At 40.4% G+C, this 25,612-nt stretch overlaps 1 protein-coding gene across 2 annotated transcripts in view; it reads right to left on the bottom strand.

Moving 5' to 3' along the window:
* LOC115235084 (nephrin-like) overlaps positions 1-25,612 on the bottom strand; it is a 397,929-nt gene that overhangs the window by 24,060 nt on the left and 348,257 nt on the right. For both annotated transcript variants that reach the window (XM_029806647.1, XM_029806646.1), the window contains 3 exons: positions 23,580-23,690; positions 21,542-21,748; positions 4,225-4,379 (listed from right to left, as the gene is read on the bottom strand). In XM_029806647.1, the coding sequence (XP_029662507.1) occupies positions 4,225-4,379; positions 21,542-21,748; positions 23,580-23,690 (473 nt within the window). The remainder of the gene's footprint in view (positions 1-4,224; positions 4,380-21,541; positions 21,749-23,579; positions 23,691-25,612) is intronic.

Below are 25,612 nucleotides of genomic sequence, written 5' to 3' on the forward strand. Positions count from 1 at the left end.
TTTCCCTTTCTCTCTTTCTCTCTTACTGAAACTGCGATAAATTCATGTAGCAATGACGAAAGTGACAACAAATTATCTGATAATCATGTTTGCAATCTTATCACGTCACTCGATATTGGTCAGGCTAATGGATTTCTCAAAGCTAATTGAATGGCTCTAAATTAGCAGCTTTCAAATCAAAAGTCTACATTAATGTGCTTTTGTATAAAAGAGATCTGTTGCACTTGTAACTCGATTAATGAAAATTTTTCGATTTTTTCATTTGTAACGAATTTAATCGTTTTCTTGATAAAATATTCCTAACAACTGTTATTCGCGATAACTTGTGTTGTTACTTTGTTGCTTGTAGAATATGGCTAAATTGGGTCGAAAGACAAAACACGTACACTTTTATTTTTCACGCAGCTTTAGTAAAATTTGTATTGATTTAGAGAATTTATCACAAATGTATTATATAATATATATATATATATAATACAAGTTCTCGCATTTTATAAGAATAAGAAAAGAAACGATGGTTTCATGCATGTAATAACAATGCTGCGATTAATGAACTATATACATATCTCATTACATTAAAAATATTAAAGTTGCCACCGTACAAATTCCTTAAGAGCGCGATTAAAATCATGTTAATACATTTTTAAAAAGCCACACAACATTTCAGGTACTTTCGCAGAAGTATTGGTAAGTAGTAAGTATGAGTCATTCGACAAACGGCTCTATGTTCATGTGCGAATGGAGACGTTGGTTAAACTGAGGCAGATCAGATCTGCTGGGGGGGTTTTTAGTGGGTGCAAACCCCACACACGCCCCGGGGCCCGTTCCGGGGTACGGTGCGTTAGGCATTTTCCCCTCCCGCCAATCAAATTAAAAAAAAAAAGTGTAAGTCGTAATAATGACGCGATAGAAAAGCGCAAATATATCCTAGAAAGAAAAGAAAGAATACAACAATGTAATCTTATCTTAAATTTATAGCATATAATTTAATTAATCTCATTAAGAGTATATTTACAATTACAATTGTTACTGCAGTTCTCTCAACGCTTTTCCCAAAAAATACGGAATTTCTTAACAATACAGATTGCAGATTGAAACTTTTGCACCGCAGTGTACGTATGCGGGGGCGGCGGAGCCCGGAACGAAATTGGCCCGAAATTCGCGCGGCGGTCATAAATCGGCAAAGTCGAATCACCCACTGCCAACTATACTGTTCACAATCCACCCTCTCTTCCAATCCCCTCCATTTCGCCCCTGTGTTTTTCTGTCCTCTCTCTCTCTCTCTCACTCTCTCTCTGTTCGCCATGCCTCGATATGTCTACCGGTACCGAGCTTCATTCGACACCGTGATATTATGACGTATAACGCGAGATAGCGCGAACGTGTCAGAACTGGACGCCGCCTGCCTGGCACCGGCCAACAACGTGATCGTTATTTGCGGCGGAAAATATCAGCTCTTTGAATCTCTCCGCCACTGTAGCGGATCATCGTCGATCACAAGCGCGCGCGCGCGAGAGATCGATCGAATCGGCGTTATTGCAAAATTCACGCGTACGGATGGCAGCGAGGCCCGCGTGCGTACCCGCGCTCATTTTTCATTCGGAAAGTTTTACTGCATCTCGATTATGCACCGGGATGGCCGGTGAGAGCGTGGCGTTACGCGAAATTCCTGCACGCAAAGGTCAACGTATCTTTATGGTTTCTTCGATCATAATTTATTACAAATTTCTATAATCAAATAATCAGCATATTTTATTATCATTGTACCTATAATATCACACAAATTGTCACGTGAATTTAATCGCAAAATGAAAATGTTTATAGAGGAAAATATCCGAATAGTACGCGTGAAATCGAATTCTTCCAAAGAATCATGGATAAGACGATAAACGAAGAGAATAGTTGGAATAAATACAGTTAGCTTTCCAATATTCGTTCCAATTTCGTCGAGATGTATTTTAGACGGATTTTCAGATAGAAAAAGACTCAATAAATATAAAGATTAATGCTTTATCATAGTTCAAATACGATGGAAATTTCGTCATCATTGCAACGTAATCAAGTGAGTTTTATGTTCCAATAAAATTCAAGAGTGTAATCTTTTCCTAATAAAAACTTGGTAAATTTTAATTGAAGAGATTTTTTTTTAGTATTTTGAAGAAACGATTATAGAGAGAGTCTGAAAAATTTAGAGAGAATATATATATCATTCAAGGTTTATGTAACTGATGATTTAAATCTGGGTTAAACCATCTTACATACTAGCGTGCTAAAAATGTAAGCATGACACGAATAGAGAGTAAGAAGCAAAAATAAAAGATTATGGCAGATAGAAATATAATCGCGCGCTTGTATTGTTCTATATTCAGCATGCTGTATATCTCTCCTAACATTCGAGTCTGTCATAGAACTATTGACAAGTCGTCGGATGATGGATGGTGTCCATCGCTCCATAGTTACGTATGTACCGTCTATATTAGATAACTTTGTCCTGTTCCTATAGATCAGATGGATCTCCTTAATGTCAAACGTCTCAAATTCACATCTATCACATATCGCTCAATTTACACAATTAATTTGAGCAGAAAGAGCAAAAGTATTTGGCTGCGTAGACTAAAACATATCAAACATTGCATTGTATATTCATATAAAATTGTGACATTACGAGATATATATTGCAGTTAAACTTGTTAAAATTGAAGAAATGTAGTCTGAGTATATTCTTATCCGATACATATATATATCTTGGTATCATACTCTTCTCTTCTAAAAGAAAATCGATTAATCTTTTCCGTTTATTCGTATAATGAGTCGATTCTTTGTACAATGGGATTCAATCGCGTACGTTTACCGTTGGAACCGAAAGAGAAAAACTCTTTTAAAAAACTCTTACAAGCGGCAGTTGCGAGACGGCGTTCTCGAGCGGCGTGTACATCGAGATTCGAGATGCAATTTGGGGGCGGTTGGGTCAAAGAATCACGTTTCAGGAAGAGTTTGCGCCGCGGAAACGCAAGACGGGCGTAGATCGATGGTTCGCCCGAGAGTTCGAATACGTATATACGAAGGAGTTCCCTCGTGATGTTAGGATCAAAGAGCGGGGGAGACGCGCACGCGAGATAGAGACGAGGGGGGGGGGGGGGGGAGAGGATGGGGGGGGGGGGGAGGGCGAATTGCAAGAGCGAGAGCGAGAGATCACGAAAGCATCGCCGCTATCCGGTAATTGCGCCATGGCGTGTCGGAGGGGGTGCTTAATGGCAACGATGCAAATACCGATACCGGCGCTAATGTCAGTGATTTCGTGGAGAAACGGGCATCTCGAAGGAGATGCCGCGTACGTCCCTCGGATCGCGCGTTTTTTTTGGGTCTTGATGGAATCCGTTTGTTTTTTCCATATCGCGTCCCGCAGAAAACGACGACGAACACGCGCGACGCGGGACGTGTTTTTTTTAAGCCGTTGAATCATCTCGCGACGACAAGTTGGCGTGACTCATCCCTAAGACGAGATATTAGAGTTCCGCCGAATAAGAATTTCATAGATTCGAAATACGTCATATTACAGATAAAAGATCGTGATGCGAGGCGGAGATAATGGAGATCGATCGTCTCTCGGTATCGATGATAACATTAGCGAGTTAGGTGGCGACGAGGAAATATAGGCTACGATGTATCATTCTGTTTTTTTTTTCGCTCTACATTTCCACGCAAAAGCGCAGAATAGAAAATTATTTTACGGTTCGCGTCGTTTGTTTCCCTTTCTAGCATTTCGCCTATGACGGTTGTCACGCATTAATTTCACTCGTGTAGCATTTTATCAATAGGATCGAAAACGAATATCGAATATCGTATTTTTGGCACTCGAAACAGTTACACTTGTGTGAAATCGCACGTGCAGAAACAAAGTAATCATCCCAGATAAAAATATGAGTTGACATTTTTGCCAAACAAACCTTTTTAAATGCTTTGAAGAGAAATTAAGAAAAAAATTATTTTTTTTCTTGGAAGAGTGTTAATTATGTTTATAAGATACGAAAGATACATAGCGAGGAAAAATATTTAAACTGTACTTTACACATTCGTACAATATCGTGTATTCATGCAATTTTAACAACCGCGCGAGAGTCACTTCTCCCATATAAAATATTTTTTCCTCGTACGAGACATATCCTTCTCGCACGGTGACGGATCTTAATGACGTACCGTTCGATCAGCTTATACAAGTCTTACCTTATTCGTGTGATTGTCGAGCCTCTTGCCATCCATGTACCAAAACAGCTCAGCCGGTGGCCTTGAACCGACTGTCATGCAGATGATGTCGTATTTCCGATTCGCGCTGAGGGGCGCGTGTTCGCTGCTGAGTATCATCACGCTCAGGGGCCTCACTGAAACACGGAAGAGGATCGAGGTCGATCACAAGAGTGGACCACGTGAATAGCGCGCGGACGTTGATGGACGCCCGATCAAAAAGCACGAACAAGAATTGCGGCAGCTGCGGAATTGCGGTGCTTAGAGCGGCCACGGACTTGCACCGTTCGCCCGCTCCCTAATGCGTTTTAAACGAGTGGTACCACGCTACAGTTACCACCCTGAACGTATTGCCGCAAAACCTACACCCTGATAGCCTCGGGGAGGGCAGTGGCGCGCTAGCTCCGAACCGCGCCTCTCATAGATTAAGGTCTGGTGGGCGTTTCACGTTGATTAATTGAGCCAAGTATTGAATAGTGCACAGACAAAATGGAGTTAAACATTAATCTTTAGCCTAATCTCGAGGTATTGCAGAATTAACTGCCAGCGCGATAATAACGTGAAACGCTCTTGCCCTCCCTCTTTCATCTTTGCAATCGTATTAGCATAACTCCTTTCAAGGAAATATTAGCAAATATTTTTTTAAGACATACGAACGTGGGAGATAATTGATTGTCAAATAGAAATGCAAATTAAAAAATCTCGCGAGAATAATGTATAAATAATAATAAAAGTGAAAATATTAGTTCTCGATATTGGAAATGTAGGTTTCAATGAGAAATCCATCACCTTGGACAAAAGTCAGTTACTTAAAAGCCTCGTGAGCGGAGCGTACGCTCAATGTTTACGCGACATTAAATTGCCTCTCGCAAAAGCGTCACGGTAAGTGACGGTATTGACATCCCGACGACGTGGATGAAAGTGCCGATATAGTCGCTCGATTCAACCGCGAAATAAGTCTCGGTCGAATCACCCACACCCCGGCATCTTTCCATCGAATTTAATCGTCAACTGCTCGGCAAAGGAACGTCTTTCTTCGGCTACGCCGGGGAACGAAAAAAAAGTGCGAGCGCGACGACGAAGGGCCGGCTGCGGGGGAGATAGGGACAAACGTACCTTGGCATAGATAGTGTAGAGGCAGAGGAGAGATTTTTCATTCAACTCGCACACCATCGCGCTCAGGGAGAGTCCGGAATTAAACTTTCAGTACGCCGAACTTTTGACTCCAATGAAAAATTTTCCTCTCTTCCTTCCTTTTCGCCGCGTCCACCATTACCTTCACCTTCGCTAACCTTAATCTACCGGCTACAATCTCACCTGCCATGTTCAATCGGCATATTGATGCTAAAAGCAAGATTACCGGCATAAGCCGCCAGTACTCGAATGTCTATACAATCGTGTTGCATATTCGCATCATGTAATTCTGTGTTTATACGGTAAATGCGACTTCGTAATTCCGTCTTAAACGCATTCAATTCTCGGATCTTCAACACTGTGTGCTCGAAATATCATTAGTTGATCCTCAATATCTTTTGTGTGTGAACGTCATATTTTATTCCCATGATTTTGTTTGTACTTAGTAATTTTTGTTATAATGAAAAGGACGAAATCTGCGCTCACACGCGCTCTCAGTTTTTGCAAATTAATGAAATATTAATATTATCTTTTTTTTTCTTTTTCTCCATCCCTTGTTATAACGTTATGGCGCTTATTACAGGGAGTCGACCCTTTTATTCCGCCTCCTCTTTTTCTCATGTTTATTATTTCGTTATTACGAATAAAGCAACGCGTGCGCGTTTTTTTTTTTTTTTTCTTTGCTTTGCCGTTATTACGTGAGTGGACTAGGGGAAAAGACGTGACTAGCAGCAACATTCTTCTCACGTTGTATAAACGTTCGTCAGCTTTTTCGCGGGTTGTATTGTATGCGCTCGACGGATAGTCATGACGAACGAAGGGTTGTGCGAAAAAGTGCGTCAGTGTCCATTAGATAACCCACTGAGCGTTCAACGAGCATGCGAATGCGTCACGATCACATGGCATCGATGGTCTAATAGATGTCTGATGGATGACGCGAACGAGATTTATACAAATAATGCTTCCATAGATTTGGCGAATGCATTTTTTACTTTCATTCCAAATTTTTTTAGAATAATAATTTTTACACATTTTACGAGACGCATTACATATTTATAAATAATAGCGAGAATAATTTATTAAACTGAATAATTTTATTTAATTCGACTAAACCCTCAGATTTTACGTTAAACTGATAATTGAAATAACATAAAATCGAGCAAAAGAGATTTTTTAGAAAATATATTATTCATAGCATATTATGTTTAGTTTGAAACATAATAAAAGCGCTTTAATTATTTTATGGCGTATTTTGATTTATATTATACTTTTTCGGTCAGAGAATTTAGCGCAATTTTCTCATAATAAATCCGTATCTTGAGCGAAAAAGGAATAAGACCTCATCTCGTTTTATTTTGTGAAATAAAATTTTAATTGAAGCTTGCTGAAGGAGAAAATAGACTATTACAAGAAACCGATAATACAATGACAAATAATCTATTAGTATGCAATTTATTCGATATTATAAAGAATACTAATAATTTTCGTTCTGATAATTACTATATTTCTACGATAAAAATAAACGTTTATAATATACTATCCCCACACATACTTATATATAAAAAAGCCTGAAATTGCTTAGACAGACGAACTGTAAATAATGCCAATAAAGAATACCGATGGCCGTCAAATACAATCATTCCTCGGGATTGCCGACGATCGCGAAAGAATTCGATACAGTTTGGATAAGAGGCAGGGAACGACGGAATAAAAACGGTACTAACGAGATCGCAGTGCAAAAAAAAAAGGGTTAAAGAGAAAGGGGATGGAGAACAGAACGAAAGAGAGTTAGAGGAGAAGATAGAGCGGCTGAGTAACGAACGAGCGGACGAGGTTGAACTTATTGCTATCGCGAATTGAAAATACGTCCGTGCTTAATCCGACCGGGGCTTACGGTCGCGCGTTTGCATATCCCGGCTGCCTACTTCTGCCCCGGATATCCCGCAGCTATCGTTGGTAGTTTTTGGTGAGTCCGCGCCGCGCCACATCGCCCGTTACTCTCCATGTTTATTCGCGTATCTCGCTTTATTACGTTTCCGGATTAATGCAAAGTTACAGACAAAAAGATTGTACGTATTAAATGTATTGGTTGTGTGTGGGTGGCACGCACCGAATAAAAACAGAGCGTATCCGCCACGTATCCGGGCGAATAATGTTACATAGATGGACCCAAACAGAGAGAATGCGGTCTCGCTTCGCTTCTCCGTTTTTTACCGCCTCGCGAAAAATGCAAAACAATCCCCCTTCAACGTGAGCCTGAGCAGCAACATGTGTCATTCCAGACAGGAAGATGTCCTAACGTGACATATGCATGAAAGATGCATGTTAAATTGTCTCTATTCAAGGCGTCTTTTAAACTTTGTCTTGCGTAACAAGAGATATCAAAAGATACTTACAAATTCAGTACATATATCTTTTTTATAAGATGTAGCATTATGCAGAAAATCAATTATTGTATCTTAAGTAATGTAAAATAACATATTCATTTTTTTATTCAGATTCTATTAATTAATTTTGCGAAAATCACTAAAATTTACGAAATAAATATAATTTATTAAAATTTGATTAAAAAAATGGTATATAAAGGGTTTTAGATTTACAATCAATTGCAACAATAAAGAATCAATAAAAGTCTAAGGTATAGTTAATTGTAATTCATATGCTTTTAAATATTAATACCAAAAATACTTTTATACTAAATACATTCTGACTTCAGATTTTTATTTCTTATAATAAACTTAGATTAATTTAAGATAAATAAAATAAATAAAATTTAGATTAACTACTTTCTAAAATCTAAATAAGTATATTCAGGTCAGAGAGAGTGCGAGCTTTCACTAGAAGCTTTAAAAATTATTGACCTATATATCTTCACTTGTACGATCCGAAAACTTTATTCGCGAACTATCATCATTTAAAATTTTTGACATATATGCAAAAAAGATATCAGAGTGCAAGTTGTTGAATCGAATCTGGATTTGTCGTTTGCCAGGTAAAAGTTCTTATTTTTAATTTAGTCATTTGTGCCTCTATCATTTTCTTGCACATTTTCTTATATCATAAATTTCTCACGATGATAAATTGTATGTAAAAAGTATCTCGCATTATAGGCCAAGTTTATTACAAAAGATACGAATCCGAAGTGGACTAAAATATCGATAAGAGGCAAATATATATGTATAATGCAACATTTTTCAAGCATCAGGCAAATCGTCGATCTATAATCTGAATTTAAACCACAACACCGCTATATCAAAATATCGATATATTCTTTTTCATTAGAGCATTAATCTATCGTAAAAAAAATTAAGGAAAAAAATTGAATTCAGCAAAACTATAAAAATAATTACTATCTATCTTGGTTATTTTTTTGTTGAGCTATATTTTATATGAAGATTGTTAAAAATGAAATAAAGGCGTTACTATACTTTTTATATCGCGCGAAATGCATACGAGAGTGACTACGAAAAGTGTAATTAGTATCGAAGTTTGCGGAATTGCTATTTTACATTGTGCGCATTGGCGCTCTAATGAGTAACTCCCAGCAATCCGCCGTGTAAATTTGTTGGCCGACTCCTGTACATTAGTAGTAACGGACGGGAGGACGCTAATGAGTAGGCGAGACCGCCCGACGCCGTGGATGCTGTTTGAATAGAGCGCAAGACAAAGTTAACTCCAACTGGGTAGATGAAGAGTCTGCGAAATAGCGTCGGCCCCCGAGTACGGCGGACAAAATTAACGGCGGCGGATTCTACTTGCAAGGAATCGCGACTATTGTGAACGCGAATCGCACTGTGATTTCGATCGTCCAAAAGCGCGTCCAGTCTAAAGCCCTCCCTCGCGGCAAACACGAGTGCGTCGAGGACGAGATCAACGCGAATGCGTTTCGCTCGGGGTCGTCGACGAGTGACGTCGTGGCCGCGATTTTATCCGCGTTCATTAGCAATTGCATCATGTTATGAAACTTTGTATAACGGCGATCGAAAACAGCGATGTTTCTAGAAACTTTACTCAATGGCCGAGTTCGTAAATCAATTATCCGTTATTTCGCCCGTGAAATGATTGCGGCCGCGCTCGCGTAAGTTTTCCGCGTATTGACGTGTTGTGCGTCCGTAATTTATTTATCTCGTAGTATTTTCACGGTGTATATAATATACTCATCCGCGTTCTATAAATCGAATAATCCGAGAATTTCGCGGATGCTTGCTCGAGATATGACGCACGTGTGCGCTTGTAAGCCATTCTGATTGAAAACCTTGACGTTATTGTTAACATTCGATTCGTACAAATCGACAAATTTTTATAACGCGTATGCAGCACTTTTGAGAAAATCAAGAAAAATTACGTAGCAGTCGATCCACTGACAATGACATACATACGTAGGAAACCATGCTTGACCATTTTCCTTAATTCCAACTCTCTCTGAGCAACATCTATCCTGCTCAACAATAATCGCCAATAACATTAATCAAGAACGTTTCCCGCCACGCCAGCATGTCGCTTGACAGCGGTCCGACTTTATTTGTGGTCTGTGCGTCTCTTGACAATTCTTGGAACATTTACGGTTCTCTCGTTACGTTGTCGGCGAGATCTCTCGGTGCGAGATTGAGGGAGGAGGCGAGAGTCGCGTCGAGGGAACATTTGTAAATGCACGGCCGCCGTATAACAGGCGTTTCTACAGCTGTGGATATTGTTCACGGGTAACACAGCCTCGTCTCGGGGTCACACGAGACTCCCACTGACAATGACATACATACGTAGGAAACCATGCTTGACCATTTTCCTTAATTCCAACTCTCTCTCTGAGCAACATCTATTCTGCTCAACAATAATCGCCAATAACATTAATCAAGAACGTTTCCCGCCACGCCAGCATGTCGCTTGACAGCGGTCCGACTTTATTTGTGGTCTGTGCGTCTCTTGACAATTCTTGGAACATTTACGGTTCTCTCGTTACGTTGTCGGCGAGATCTCTCGGTGCGAGATTGAGGGAGGAGGCGAGAGTCGCGTCGAGGGAACATTTGTAAATGCACGGCCGCCGTATAACACAGGCGTTTCTACAGCTGCGGATATTGTTCACGGGTAACACAGCCTCGTCTCGGGGTCACACGAGACTCACTCGACTTCAACCGTAGTCTGAGAGGGCTCTCCTGTCTCCTTCAGAGTCTCGTGTCTCCGGCATACAATCAAGCCCCCGGCAGTTCGAGGACTTGTACCTCCTTCATTGCTTTCTCTTTCCTTCTTTCTTCGGTTATTCCATCGGTGGCTTACCCCGTTGTCAGCATCGTTGTCGTCGTGGTTGTATCGCGACGCCACCAGATTACATAGAGGGAGAAACAAAGAGACCATCTCGTCTCGCTTTTAACTATCCAAAGATATGCGCACACAATTCAATATATCTTCTTACTTCCTTCTCGCTGTGTACTTTTTACGCAACTTCTTTGCTGTTTCTTCGATACCGCGTTTCCTTTTGTAAATTTTTGCGTATATTTCGTGAGTCGTTTATTAACGGTTAGGTATCGAGAAATTTATAAAATTAAGCTTTGATGTCGCGATGATCTATTTTTAAAAGAATTACAATCTGTATTAAATTTAAGGAAAAATATAATTTACTTTTATGAATATCAAATAAATTTATTTTATAAAATAAAATCTAATAAAATGGAAATATCTATTTTTATTTGCTAAACATTAAGATATTAAATAATTAATCCAGTTACTATATTAACATGAATCGCGCGATATTTTCAAATTACTTTAATAATAAGACTCATTTCATCTTATCTAAAATATTAAATGCATTTAATTATGCATTTAAGATTATCAGAGAGTTAAGATTATTCAGAAAATAGTTTCTCATGTATAGAATACATAAAAATGGATACATAAAATATAATTTGTGGAATAGCTGAAAATGATCTCTATATTTTGAAACATTTGTAGATTGATTAAGTTTGATAGGTTTATATAGCAAACTAAATATTTAAATATTCCAAGATTAATAGCATCTGTAATTTTTTAAATGAATATATTGGATGATTGCATAAGTTCGTGCCCGATTTTCATAGATGGCATTAAGTTACTGCATGGCGGAGTTCTATTGTTTTCGTGTGGTAATTGTTGCTTACACCGAATAGATGACATTGTCTTATGTCAATTTAGCGTCAGACATTATTCAGATAAGTCCATTTGTGCATAAGAGAAATCATTAAAAATGGAGAACCACAAGGTGCATTTGCGGCATGTAATGTTACATGAATTTCGGAAAGGCGTGAGTGTTGGGATTGCACAAAAAAAATATTCAAACCGTTTATTTAGACCGCGCTCCTGCTCTCCGAACAGTCAAAAAGTGGTTTGGCAGATTTCGAAATGGTGATTTCAACATGGAGGATCAAACCCGCTCTGGACGGCCTTCTGGCATTGATGATAACATTGTGCATGCCTTAGTGGAAAGAAACCCAAGGATTACAACTGAAGATATTGCTAAGAGGCTGAACATCGATAATTAAACCGCTTTTCGTCATTTAAAAAAGCTTGGATACGTTTCCAAGCTTGATACATGGGTGCCGCATCTCCTGACTGAAAGGAATAAGCTAAACCGTATGACTGTGGCTCTTTCTCTTCTCGAGCGTAACAAAAAAGAGCCTTTTTTAGATCGAATGGTAACAGGCGATGAAAAGTGGATTCTCTACAAAAACGTACAGCGAAAGAGGACATGGAAAACAGCAGCTGAAGGAGCAGAACCCGTAGCAAAGGCTGGCTTGCATCCGATGAAGGTGTTGCTGTGTGTTTGGTGGGATCGCAAGGGAATTATTTACTTTGAGCTGCTCCGACGCGGCGAAACAATCACGGCGGACAAGTACTGTGAGCAACTAACTAGACTCGCTGCAGCTATTCGAGAAAAACGTCCGATTTTGGCCAATCGAAAAGGCGTCATCTTCCACCACGACAATGCTAGGCCACACGTCGCTCAACAGACGCTGCGAAAACTGCAGGAGTTGCAAGGGGAAATTCTACAGCACCTGCCATATTCTCCAGATATTGCGCCTTCAGATTTTTATCTGTTCCGGTCTTTGCAGAATAGTTTAAATGGCAAGAATCTCAATTCCGAGGAAGCTGTCGAAAACCACCTTACAAACTTTTTTCAAGAAAAAACAAGTTCTTTCTTCAAAAATGGAATCGACTATATATATATATATTATTGTTATCTCTGATTGTTATTCCATTCTATCCGCGATATGATTACCATATTTAAAGAAAAATAATAAATGTTCCCTCTGAATGAAAAAGAAAAGTAAATGTCGACGGAGCGGAAAAAGCAGGAGATTCGCATAAAGAAATCTCGCCTAATCTCGGAAAATGATATCGCGGATTCCCGCCGACGTAGTACGCCCGGGAGAGCCGCAAAAACGACCGAATAGTCGGTGATCGGACGGGGAGAGTAAAACGGGCTTTTCTCTTTCCTCTCCCGGGAGGGAGCTAGTTTTCCAGCGAACTCTTCCCCAAAGAGTTTCTCAATTTTCAATTCCATGAATACTCGTGCGCGCGCGACATCCCTCTGCCCAAAATGGCCACCATGGATCCCATCGATATGGATCTTTTTGTCTCGCGCGACTTATCAGCCATGACGGGGAGGAAGGAGAACCGCATTGAAAAATCGCCGATTCCATTAAAAGTTGAGCGGATTTCCGGGGCTCCGGTGTGATTCTCACCCGCCTCACGTCACAGCCCTAAAAAGATCAGCTCGGCGCGGCTTCTGAATGCTCGCTCCGTGTCATAGAAAGCGACCTGATCACCAACAGCCAATTTGAAAGCTAACTCTCGTCGGCATTACGAGTCTTTTTCTCGGGTTTCTTCCTTTTTTTTCCCTCCGTCTCTCTGTCCCGTTCGCGGTCCGGGCTTACTCTATTTCTCTCTACATTCGCGTACCATCCTTATTCTCCGCGGCCAATCTCCAAGTACGTCGCACTGTAAATCAGGCCCACCGTCACCCAATTTTGCCGGCTGACTCCATTACCAGCCAACTGCCCTCTAATTAGTCAGGCTCGATTAGGTTGGGGTGAGTCGGTCCGGGCCGGGCACAACGAGGTAGTGCCAAGGTTTGTTCTCCATTCCTCTCGAGGTAGCGCCGATTCAATCCCAAGGTCGCTCTCTTTCTCGCTCTTTGCCTCTTCCGAACCACCATATTATACCTTCTCGACCTCTTCTATTTCCATCCCCGCTTGCAGCACCACCGCCGCCGCTATTCTGTGGCGTGTAATCCTATTCCCATCTATTCCTCTCTCTTTGTTTCTATCTCTCGCATTCTCTCTCTCTCTCTCTTCATCCTTGCTCCTTTTCAGGTTTTAATGAAACGATAACGTACACGTGATCTCGTTTCGTCCGTTGGCCGCGTTAGTTCGCTTTTGATGTAACCCCTCATTTGTATTGCCGCTTGCATCTCGACAGAATGCTTGGCTTTTTGGCGTAGAGTACTGTTTATAGTTCCTAATTAAATTCGCCTGAATGCAAGTCGGTGATCAAAGGGTATCGTTAGTTATATATTCAGCGCATTATTTAATATACGGTCAAAAAGTACCTATTAATATACTTATTATACCTATTAATATACTTATTATACCTATTAATATACTTATTACACGATTAACTGCAATATAATTTCGCGATATGTATCTATGATTCATTGTTATAATATTCATAGTAATATTCGTCAGAAAAAAATATCTGCTATTCTGTACCGGGTTAAGCAAAGACTGAGAGAAATGGAAAAAGGATCAACCCTTGTTAAGACTTACTAACAAGGGTATCAAATAAATTCTATAAATCCGGAATATCACGTTCAATACGGTACGATTCGATCAAAGGTTAGCCAGACTGATTCGTTACATTAATCTTCTCGAGTTTTTTTTTCTCTTCCTCCCGGCGAAAGCTCGATCTTTCTCCCGTTCGCAAGCAAGATTGAAATCTTTCGTCTCCGATTTCATCGATTCGAATTATACCAAACGATTACAATTACATGACACGGAAAATTGTTGAGAAAGAAGAAGATATAAGAGATTTTCTCCCGTTATTAATATTGTATATTACGTTGTATATTTACGAGCGCATATTCATCAGCGTTATATAAAAACATTCTTCTACGCTTACGCAGCAAATACACGCGGTGTCGTATAACTTTATCAGCCATCTTAAAATATACACGAGATGTATAAAAGTTTATTAAAAACACGCACGCATAAATATTTAATGTATATACCTGCTATCTCTATTTAGGGCATCGCGCATTTACGTAACGCGACATAAGTATTTGCAATGTTCCAAAAGGCGTATAAAATCTATAAAGTTTGCTTGTTAAGCGCCCGAAATAAACAAAAACCATTAATTCTGCAAAGAGAAGAACCAAGTTTAAGGCACGGGCCTTTATATTGCCTAGCAGAAAAAAAAAAAGATACGGCTCGGTTGATTAGCTCCGAACTTCTCGACCACTCCGGCGAATAATGAATACAGTTTCATTCTTAAATCGCGACAACGATGGCGGAGAAGTTTTCAACGAAATTATCGTTAGGAGAAGATTTCACTGCGCGACGTTCGCGCATTACTATCACTTAGATAAAATCTGAAAAGTATTCGCAATTATTTTAATTTTGCGCCGCGTGTCGTATCGGTTTTCCCTTCGCGTCTCGCGCGCGATTTATTTCCATTTCTCACGAGTGAGCCAGTGAACGAGCGGGCATCCCGGTGAAAATAATTCGTGCGATAAACCTCTGCCGGGGAAAAATATGCCATTACCGGGCGCTCCATTTGTAAATGCGACGATTTTCGAGCGCACAAGCGTTAAATATTAATTTTCTCGGAATAATGGGATTTCAAAACCACGGCACACACAACTGAATATGACACGCGATGTACCCCGACTGGCGGTACTTCGAAATTTGCGCAGAAAGACTCGATGAACCGTGAAATAATAATGATCCGCGATTAAACTGCGTTATACGTGCGGCCATCGTTCAGCGCGCCGTACGTTTTGATAATTTATTTCGCAACGTTCTCGTGCACACCCTTCCTGTCACGGTTCATATTAACGACCGTGGTTTATTTATTATCAAACATTTGCTGGCTGACCGAAGGACCAGGTCGATTTACTCTTCGATAGGAACATCGAAAATATTTTCCGATCATAAATCGCAGAGATCCGGTCCAAACGTGGCTCCCTTGATTTTTCTCATAGTATCAAAAGTCACTATATTGACATTACATTATGCTTGAATGTTAAAAACAGTAATTGTATGATTCGCCATAATATTATGCGTAAAACTTAAAAAAATATGAAATGTAAGATATTTTTTCTGTAAAAGAGAGAGAGAGAGAGAGAAAAAGAAAAGTGATATTTATATACCGTGTTAAATAATAAAATACATTTTTAGTTATCGGAAGAAATGAAAAATATTAGATTTCATCTTTATATCAATACAGAATTGATTTTATTATATAACAGAATATTCTAAATTGATTTAAAAAATGTAGATTATTTACATGCAATATCCTCTGTATGTAATTCAGTTAAAAAATATTTCCCGCTTTTCTTCACATTTAATCTTCTCCCTGAAATATCGCGCAATATATATCCATTTTTCCACGTCATAAATATTTTCTACCAATTAAAAAAAATCCAATCAAACATCAATTTAATGCGTTTAATTCGATTCCGTTATAGAATGTCGATAGATTTCTCGATGCAACGATATGAGATTTATATAAATTTTCGCAACCAGAAAACTGCATTTTCCCATCCACATCACGAAAGCCAACCTTCGCGACGTTAGACGAATACTTTTCCGTCCATTCGCAATTCGCATCCATCCCACGAGCAGTCATGCAAATGCTCGAACGTATGTCCGTTGGAATCGTACGACCAGTTGGCTAGGGATGAGAGGAAGATGAGCACAGGAAAGAGGGAAGGATAGCGGAGGGGTAAGGAGGTTAGAAAGCATAAAGTCGCGTGGAAATCGCTCTCGTTTGTCCATAAAAGGCGGCAGAGAGGCGGACGTAAGGCCGCATACCGATAATTCCACGTAGTGCTCCATGGAATTTATGAGGTTTAATCCTTTGCGGAATCCAAGAGAGGCGGCCCTCTTCTCCTCCCCCTCTCCCTCACTCCTTCCCGATGCCACTGTGTACGGCGGTTTAAGAGGGTTGAGGATGATCCCGGCCCGACGGCTGGGAAAAGGGGGAGGGGGAGGGGGTGGGGGAGACTGCACGCCGGAGACGGCGGGTTCAAAGGTGCAAGAGGAAGAAAGCTCACCGACTCGCTTCGTCCTGCCTCATCGCGAAAGAGCGAGCTTTAACGCCGGGCAATAAAACCCGTGGAGTGGCGTAATGCCTATATACGAGTGATGCCCGCGAATATAATGCCTTGAGAGATATGTAGATATACCGCACACAGGCTGGAGATGCATACCAGAAGAAAGGAGTGGGCGGGGAACGGTGAGGGGGAGAGAAGGAAGAGAGGAACTGAGAGATGCGCTTATTTCCTGCGTTATTCGGCGTAAACGTAAAGCGGAAATTAAAGCTGATAGACCGGTTAATGGGCACGTGGCCCAGATAATTATGTATGCTCGTTTCACGTCTCTACCCCCTTTTGCAGAATCCCGGTCCGAGGACTTATTTACATAACGGTATATATTGAATTGTTGTAGCGCGAGTTATGTATTTTTGGTCGTCAATGGTGATGAGGCAGAAGAGGGCTGTGGGATTGCATCAAATATGCGATGCGACTCATTTCGAGGGTATATATGTGATAATTTGAGCGGAAAATTATTCGCCAGAATAAAACTGTTGTCGTTAGTAGATAATTGTGTTTAGCGTGTAAATATTTAAGTTACGACATCAGCGCGTTATACGTTATATGTCGTTTATATTAATCGCAAATCAGACTCTGACGAAACGCATATTTTATACGCGGAGTGTCGTCTGCTCTGCCTTTATCATTCCGCCGGATAAGATCATCGATAAACCACGCCTGAGATTCTTCCTCCTCATGTTTGATCTATTCGAGATCGATGGAAGCGCGAAAGTGCCGTTTTCCGCTTAATGGCTGCGCGGGATGTTGTAACTTTCTCGTATGTATCGCACTTTTTCACGAGAGCACCGTGTAAGCGTGGAGTCCGCAACTTTTCCGTCTAATTAAAAATAATTGAATGCAAAATCCGCTTTAATTTGCCAACTTTTAGACGGCCTGTGATAGGAACTTGTAATTATGCGCGCGAGCTATATAAGATCCGCACTTCGCTAAAAGCGCTCGCGCGCTCTCACGTTTTTACCACCGTACTTTTATATTTTTACGACGAGTATGCATCGCTCGGTCATGACGGATATACGGCAAAAGATACGGGTGGTATGTGCCGAGTTTTTATGCCAAAAAAAGAAAGAGGCAGCGAGGAACGAGGGAAGGAGAAGAGAGAAAGAGAGAAGAGGAGAAGAGAGAGAGAGAGAGAAAAACGATAAAAGCGAAAAAGGGAAAAGAGAGAAAAAGAGCAAAGTGCTCTTTACGCGATTTATTGTAATCACCACTAAAACACGGTATGCAACAGTGACAACAGTGAATGCAGATTCGGTGCTTATCGATCGTTCGCGATATGTAGACGGAATCGATCCTCGAGAATACGAGCCATCAATGTTACAGCTCGTTACAGTTTGTCGTTAATGCCTTAACGTCTTTCACGACGAGCCGGAGAAGAGAAAATGCCCATCTTATCGATCACGTTGGGTTCGTCGCTCATTTACCGTCGACGAGAGTACGCATCGCTCGGCACGCTGCCAAGTGCGCGAACGATAAAAATCCACGTCGCTAATATCACGAAAGACGCACGCCCGTTAATGGCACATCGATAATGCACCATTACTCCAATATTCCTATGTGAAATTGTAACGCACATAGGCACGCACGCATGCACGTGCGCTATGAAAAAACTGGATCTTCGTGACTTTAATTAAACGACCACCAACGCGCGCTGTTCTCGAATGTTTGCCCGTAAAGAGAGAAAGAGAGAAGAGGAGAAGAGAGAGAGAGAGAGAGAGAGAGAGAGAGAAACGATAAAAGCGAAAAAGGGAAAAGAGAGAAAAAGAGCAAAGTGCTCTTTACGCGATTTATTGTAATCACCACTAAAACACGGTATGCAACAGTGACATTTAGCGATGCAGATTCGGTGCTTATCGATCGTTCGCGATATGTAGACGGAATCGATCCTCGAGAATACGAGCCATCAATGTTACAGCTCGTTACAGTTTGTCGTTAATGCCTTAACGTCTTTCACGACGAGCCGGAGAAGAGAAAATGCCCATCTTATCGATCACGTTGGGTTCGTCGCTCATTTACCGTCGACGAGAGTACGCATCGCTCGGCACGCTGCCAAGTGCGCGAACGATAAAAATCCACGTCGCTAATATCACGAAAGACGCACGCCCGTTAATGGCACATCGATAATGCACCATTACTCCAATATTCCTATGTGAAATTGTAACGCACATAGGCACGCACGCATGCACGTGCGCTATGAAAAAACTGGATCTTCGTGACTTTAATTAAACGACCACCAACGCGCGCTGTTCTCGAATGTTTGCCCGTAGATGCGCAAAAGGTAGATATATGATGAGATAATAATTGGACGCGGGCTTTTACGGGATGTATAATAATTCGCTCTTCTTCATCGTTCGTCGCACTTGTCGCCGTTAAGTGCACGCGTCCAATAAAAAGGATCCGGATGCGAGCAAAAAGAAAGATGGATTTTCGATAATTTCCTGAACAAAATCGATTTCCGTCGACATATTCGACTTCGCCTGATCTCGTAAATTCTATTCTTCCAATGAAAATCGTGCTTTTTTTTCGCGCGAGAGAGCATGCATTATCACTTTCGCCAAAAAAAGTGTCTATCGACGTTTTTTATTACCGTCATCCTATCGTGTCGTCGCTAATGTTCCGCACTTGTGTGCTTTTATCGTTACTATTCTTTATGTCTTTAGATTGTCGGTAGTCTAGCCATTCTTCATTTTCGTTAAAAAATTAAAAGTTTGTTTTTTTAACGGATGTTGCAGATTTTCTTGCGAATTACGTTTATAAAAGATCTGTGTAATTATGTCTTTTCTCTAAAGACTTATACATTCGTACATTTTCCGACAAAAAGCTTTCTCCGCTAAAACTATTAATTTTCTTTATGACCGCTTTGCGACGTTTTCCGCGAAGCTTGAGGCGTCGCGTGAAACGAGAGGAATATTCGATTCTGAGACGATAATAATAAGGGTCGCGACGCTATCGATGAGCATCGACGAGCATGGGGTGAGTCAATTTTAGATGCACTCCGCGAGAGCGTGATAAAGTTGGAAAAACCGCGATGACTTTTCGCGCGATCCCGGCTGACCCGAGAAGAGAATCCCCTTTCTTAGAATTTAATAAAAATCCGAAAGCTTCCGAAATCGAGATCGCCGTCGCCGAGGAACATTATGCGTTTTTACTCTCTCCTCGGTATGCATTGCCCTCTTCGATTCTATTTCGCTTTACTTTCCCTATCGCGCTTCTTGTCTCTTTTTCTTTCTCTTCGGGTTTCTCTCTTGTTCTCTCCTCCCTTCATTCCATCCTCCTCATATTTTGTCAAGAGACGCATTTCACCTATCCCGAATAACTTCCAGACAAATTGCATCGCCGAACGGTGCTTGGATACACCATTTCGTGGGAATTGAGGTATTTGTTATAAATATTGGTAATACAACGTACGGTTTGTTATTCTGTCGACGGATCAATTGCACGTCGTCTTCCGGAGATTGCGGGACTGGATCTCAATTGAGATTAGTCTCATGCAAGAATATTATTGCATGTGTGTTACACTGTATATAAATTACATGGAATATTCAAATTGATGTTAAATTATACAGAGTATTCGTATAATTTAATATCGTATGTCAAACACTTTTTTTTCACTACGTATTCTTTGATATATAGATCAAATTTTTTAAATGTATATTCAAAGATAATTTTTCCATTCTTTTTAAATTTTCAATGTTAAGTATTTTTATAACTGAGCTCCAAATTAATTTTCAGTGAAACAAATTTCGCTTGTGAGATTAGTTAAAGATTGAATAAGTGTTGAGTGACGTATATACATTTTTATATAAAATCATCATAGAATAAAATTTTATTCGCATCGGCAGAATGACTTCATTGTACCGTGAAATTTTTTGATATTTTTCAATTAGCATAAAACGTATCATATATCCAAGAAATAAAAGAGATCTCGTTCTATGGCGAATCTCGCGAAAATTTTCAAAGTGACTTGTGTGAAATATATAATTTTTCCCTTTCCTTTTATTATTCATGCCAAATGCGAAATCCAGTACACCGACACGTAAAAATAATAATAATACTCATTGTAGAGATATTTACAAAGATTCGCACAATCGAGACAATCAAGATGCGAATGTCGCGGTCGTGTAAAAATCGAGTTAATTACCCCTACCGTTGGCCAGATTTAACATCGCCTCGCAATTGTTCCTCGTGACCCGAAGCTGGGAGAACGGAAATGGCGAAATACCGTGGGAGAAAGAAGAAATCGGGAGCACGTGGGCTGCGGGATGAACGGGATTGCGCGGATCCGAAGCCGCGGCCGGGCCGAGAGGCCGGGTTAAATACTTTCCCGTTTCGGTATTCAGCTTCGTTTACTCGACAACGCAGATTTTCCCTTTGGTACGATTCGCAAATGCATTCCTTTTGCGCCGATTCACAAAAGGGAAGAGAGAGAGAGAGGGAGAGAAAGAGAGAGAGAGAAAGAGAGGGGAGAGAGAGAGAGAGAGAGAGAGGTGGGCATGGATCGATTGTACCCTTTGGATTTATCCTCCTGAGAGACCGCGGGCGGTGTTACACTTTGTAACTACGCAACAACGGAACTACGAAGCTTCACGAGTTTCAGTTATCTATACCTCAAGCTTTGCACTCTACAAGGAGCATTCTTAATATTTTATAATTTAATAATATGAACGTTTTATTCACATTATAATATTATTATTTACGTAGTTTTATTTGGAAAATATTGCATGTCAAAAAATAATATGTTGAGACAAAATCGGTTTTCAATTTACAAGAGAAATATACTTGTTGAAAAAAGATTATAATACTTACGATGCATTTCAATTGCTATCGACATTGACAAGGGTTGACTGATATTATTGTTGGATGCTTGACATTCGAACACCGCGTGAAGATCCGCTCTTGACAATTGGCTAACGATAAGCGTGTTCGTACGAACACCAGGGGTTTTACCCGGTTCATCCTTAGAGTCTAGAAGCGTCTCTCCGCGCCACCATCTCACTTTAGGTTGGGGGCGACCTGAGAACAAATGTCGTAAAATTTATTTATCAGTTTAGAAAAAAATACAAGAGTGAAAGGGAGGGAGAGAGAAAATTTAAAATTAAAAGAAATTTGAAAAATATGTTGCTATTAAAATTTAATAACATTTTTAACTTTATTTCCTATTTTTATCTATCGCATATTCTCCACAACGAAAATATAGCAATAGATTAATAATAATACGCTAATTAAAGATATATTGCACGTTTAAAATAGATACTATGGATTGGATTTAAAGTGGATGTCATAATTAGACGCGTAAAAATAAAATTAGTTGTGATATTATTAGAGATTTTTCTATTTTAAATATAACTTAATAAACGCGTCGAATACTGCGAGCTGCTGGAAAACATATCGTTAATTAAAAGGTTAATTAAACAAACATCATTTGGCTAAAAGCATCAAAAATAAAATCTTTTATAAATGTATTCCATAAATTTGGCACACAAGAATAAATGGGATGGACGATGTATTTGTCATTTATATATTTAGCCTCAAGCTTTAATATATTTAGCTCTAGAGAATACTAATGAGAGAGCTTACAGACTGTGATACTTTTCCGTGCAAAAACTACCTGCATTATTCCAGCATCGGCATATCTGCAACGCTATCCGTGCAATGTATCGTTCACCCTCTTCCCTCCTCTGTCTTCCCCGCACGTTCCACCTATCTTATACTATTTCTCCGCGAACGATCGCCGTGGGTTTCATGCTTATAGATAGGTACGTACGTACACACTCGCCCACCCTTCCGCCCGCTCTACATCAGGCTTCGCGGTACGCGTTAATTCATAATTCATAATGGTCGTTGCGTGCGGATAATCCCCCGAGGGTGAATATCCCGTTAAAGGGAGGCGGTGAGTCGACGGGGCGGTCTAGCTTATGTGCTGGGGCGACCTTATTATTTTTTACCGGACCTATTTTCGTTCAGAAGGGACAAGCAGAAAAACACGCGGCGACAAGCGGAGAGAGAGAAGGGCTGTTGTAGAGGAGGAGAGTGGAACTGTAGGCAGCGGTAAAGAGTGTATAAGAGTTGTATAGCTCTGTTGTGTCCCTCGGGTGGCGGCATGCGAGGTAATAAAAATAAATTTATTATCGTTATTGCCCCTCGTCTTGCCGACACAGCGGCGCGCGGCCGGATATTAAAATGTAATAGAATAAAGGGAAGCGTTGGACGCGAATGCATGCACCACGACTGCCGCTAAAGCACTCGACGCTTTGTCGAAGCGTTTAACAATCTGGGCAACGCTACTCCCATAATCCCGCGTATTTACGCGGAAGATGAAGGGTAAAGGAAAATCTGAGCAATGATGATAAGGCAATATTCGGATTATCGCCCTTCTCACGAGGATTCAGAATTTTGTGACACAATGCTAAATGAGTTATTATGATAATCATGCGATATCAGAGAGAGAGAGAGAGAGAGAGAGAGAGAGAGAGAATTATCCGATATAGTATTAAATAAACACATGTAAAAAAGAATCTGGAATTTAAAAAATTTAATGATATCAAGGCTTAGAGAAATGTTCTTTATTCATAACATCAAGTTACGATCGTGTGACGTTTTAATTAAGCGTTATGGCTACGAATAACATGACTTCGTTTTATAGGATGAACTGAATTGGATCGTGGTTGTTTTATATGCGAGAGCAAGAAAATGTTGTTGAACCAAAAGAGCATATATTCTACTCGGTCGTATCAATTATTCTATACCAACTCTTTCGCGGCGTATTCACGAAGGCGACTTCGAAATAGAACACTCCGGTGTATTTTCATTCAACCTGTCTCTCATTATAGAAAGTAGGACTTACCCCCATAGACGTAGCAATGCAATTTCATGTCACCGCCTTCTTCATAAGGTCCGGCAACCGTCGAGACGGTCTTTCCCTCTTCGTCGATAATGTTCGGCTTATTCGGTAGCTCTGTAACAAGAGGAAAAAGAAGAAAGATAAAATGTCACGTGCGTCACGAGGCATGCGTAATTTCAAATAAGGACAAATTATTTTAGGTCAATGATTCTCAAAGAACGGAATTTATAAATAGATTTATAGTTTAGCAAGAATTTTTTATCTATCGATCATGTCACAAAATAAAATATTCGAAGTTGCATAAAATTATGCAATTTTGATTTTTCTTTTTTTTTTTATGTCAATATAATATTTTTAATGATACTATCTTTTTCTGTAGCGTGGCATATATTACTCGTGTAATATAGCTTCATATAATTATAACTAATGTAAGAAGTTGATAAATATTTTATCGCTCCACTCTCTTGATTAAGTTTTCACTTTCTGCATCGCGGCGCAAAGAATACCTGCGTAAGAAATATCATTTGCTCTTACTTCGAAATTTTGATATGCTTTTATACGTTTGCTATAGTACGCGATCGTACAGATACAGTTAACGCAACCAATCGTTCGAGTGGCTTCGAGTTTGACCGCCTCTGACATCGCTACGAGCTATTTAAGCGCAGATAGGAAACTTTCCATGTAAGTCAGTGGCGTCCGGGGAGGAGTAATTCACGATACTCGTGCCACGAACACCGCACGAATAGTCGAACAAGCAGGTGTACAGGTGTTACAGGTAACCGCTTGAAACTCGTACTCGAGTGAGCGAGCTAGCACGAAGGCCATTCGCGTCTTTCGCCGCAGAGTAGTTTGGTGAACACTCGAATTCGAGAGAAGGGGTGAGATATAATACAAAAAAAAAAAAAAAAAAAAAAATTGATTTCTCTTCGGAAAAAAACGTCCCGTATCATGCAAACGAAAATTTAAATATATATATTAATTAATAATGAATTTTTCTTATATCGCGCGCTTCTCTGAACTATTTCAGGCGATTATACACACAAGCGAGGGACGCCTTTCAAATTGATATCAGCTGCGATCCTTTCAAGATAGTTTGCAAACCTCTTATTATGTCGGTGTAATTTGGTACACCCATCGCGCGCGCAATAAAGCATTTTGCGTGCAAGGAAACAATGCGCCGCGAGGTATCAAAAGGGCACGTAAGGGGAAGTCATGCGGGAATCGTTGGTCGTGTATAGCTTAGCTCCGACATGCGGATGGGTGTGGAAGGTGGGACTATCGTGGCGTGTAAACGCTGGCAATTGAATATCGGAAATAGCGGCGTGTCGGAACGTCAGAAGGTGAGTAGCGGGCGTATTGCCTCGAAGATAGGCTGCAGTCGCGGTCGGGATGTCGGATGTCCGTCCAAACGAAAAGGGCTGCCCTATGAAAATTCACAATGGCGAACGGAACCTCGGACGAAATCGATCGTTAACGCGACCCGATTCCATATAGCAGCGTTAGAATACGATCGTGATTTTTTAATCGGCATTCTTCTAAAATTCGAATTTTACAAATTCGTATTCGATAACATCTTTTTTAAGATCCTGACGCGATAATATAGTCGCCTTTTTCTCTTCCTCTTATTATTGCACGTAATTAAGGACGCGGCTTTACTGGCTATAATGACCTTATATACCTCGTACATCGAGTTAAAGTTCAACCGTTCTACTTTATAATTATCCTCACGAACACACGGACACGTGTCCGAGCAGGACAAATTGAAGCGGTGAACCGGATAGGAAATAAACCGGATTAACATGGACGCGCCGAGTTAAGCCGTCGGTCACGATATCGTGCAAGTGAGAAAGTCCCGACGTGAAAACGTTATCCGATACCATCTGGAAATAGCGACGAGTGAAGCACCTCTGAAAGTAGGATTATACCGTATCCTCTACATTTTATATCGAGTATAATCGATACATTAGCGGATTCTTTGGTATTAACCGCAGCCACTCCTCCCTTATAATACCCGCTAAATATCAGCTTTACATATG

This window comes from Formica exsecta, unplaced genomic scaffold (assembly GCF_003651465.1).
Source record: "Formica exsecta isolate Colony F162 unplaced genomic scaffold, ASM365146v1 scaffold21, whole genome shotgun sequence".
Lineage (NCBI taxonomy): Eukaryota > Metazoa > Arthropoda > Insecta > Hymenoptera > Formicidae > Formica > Formica exsecta.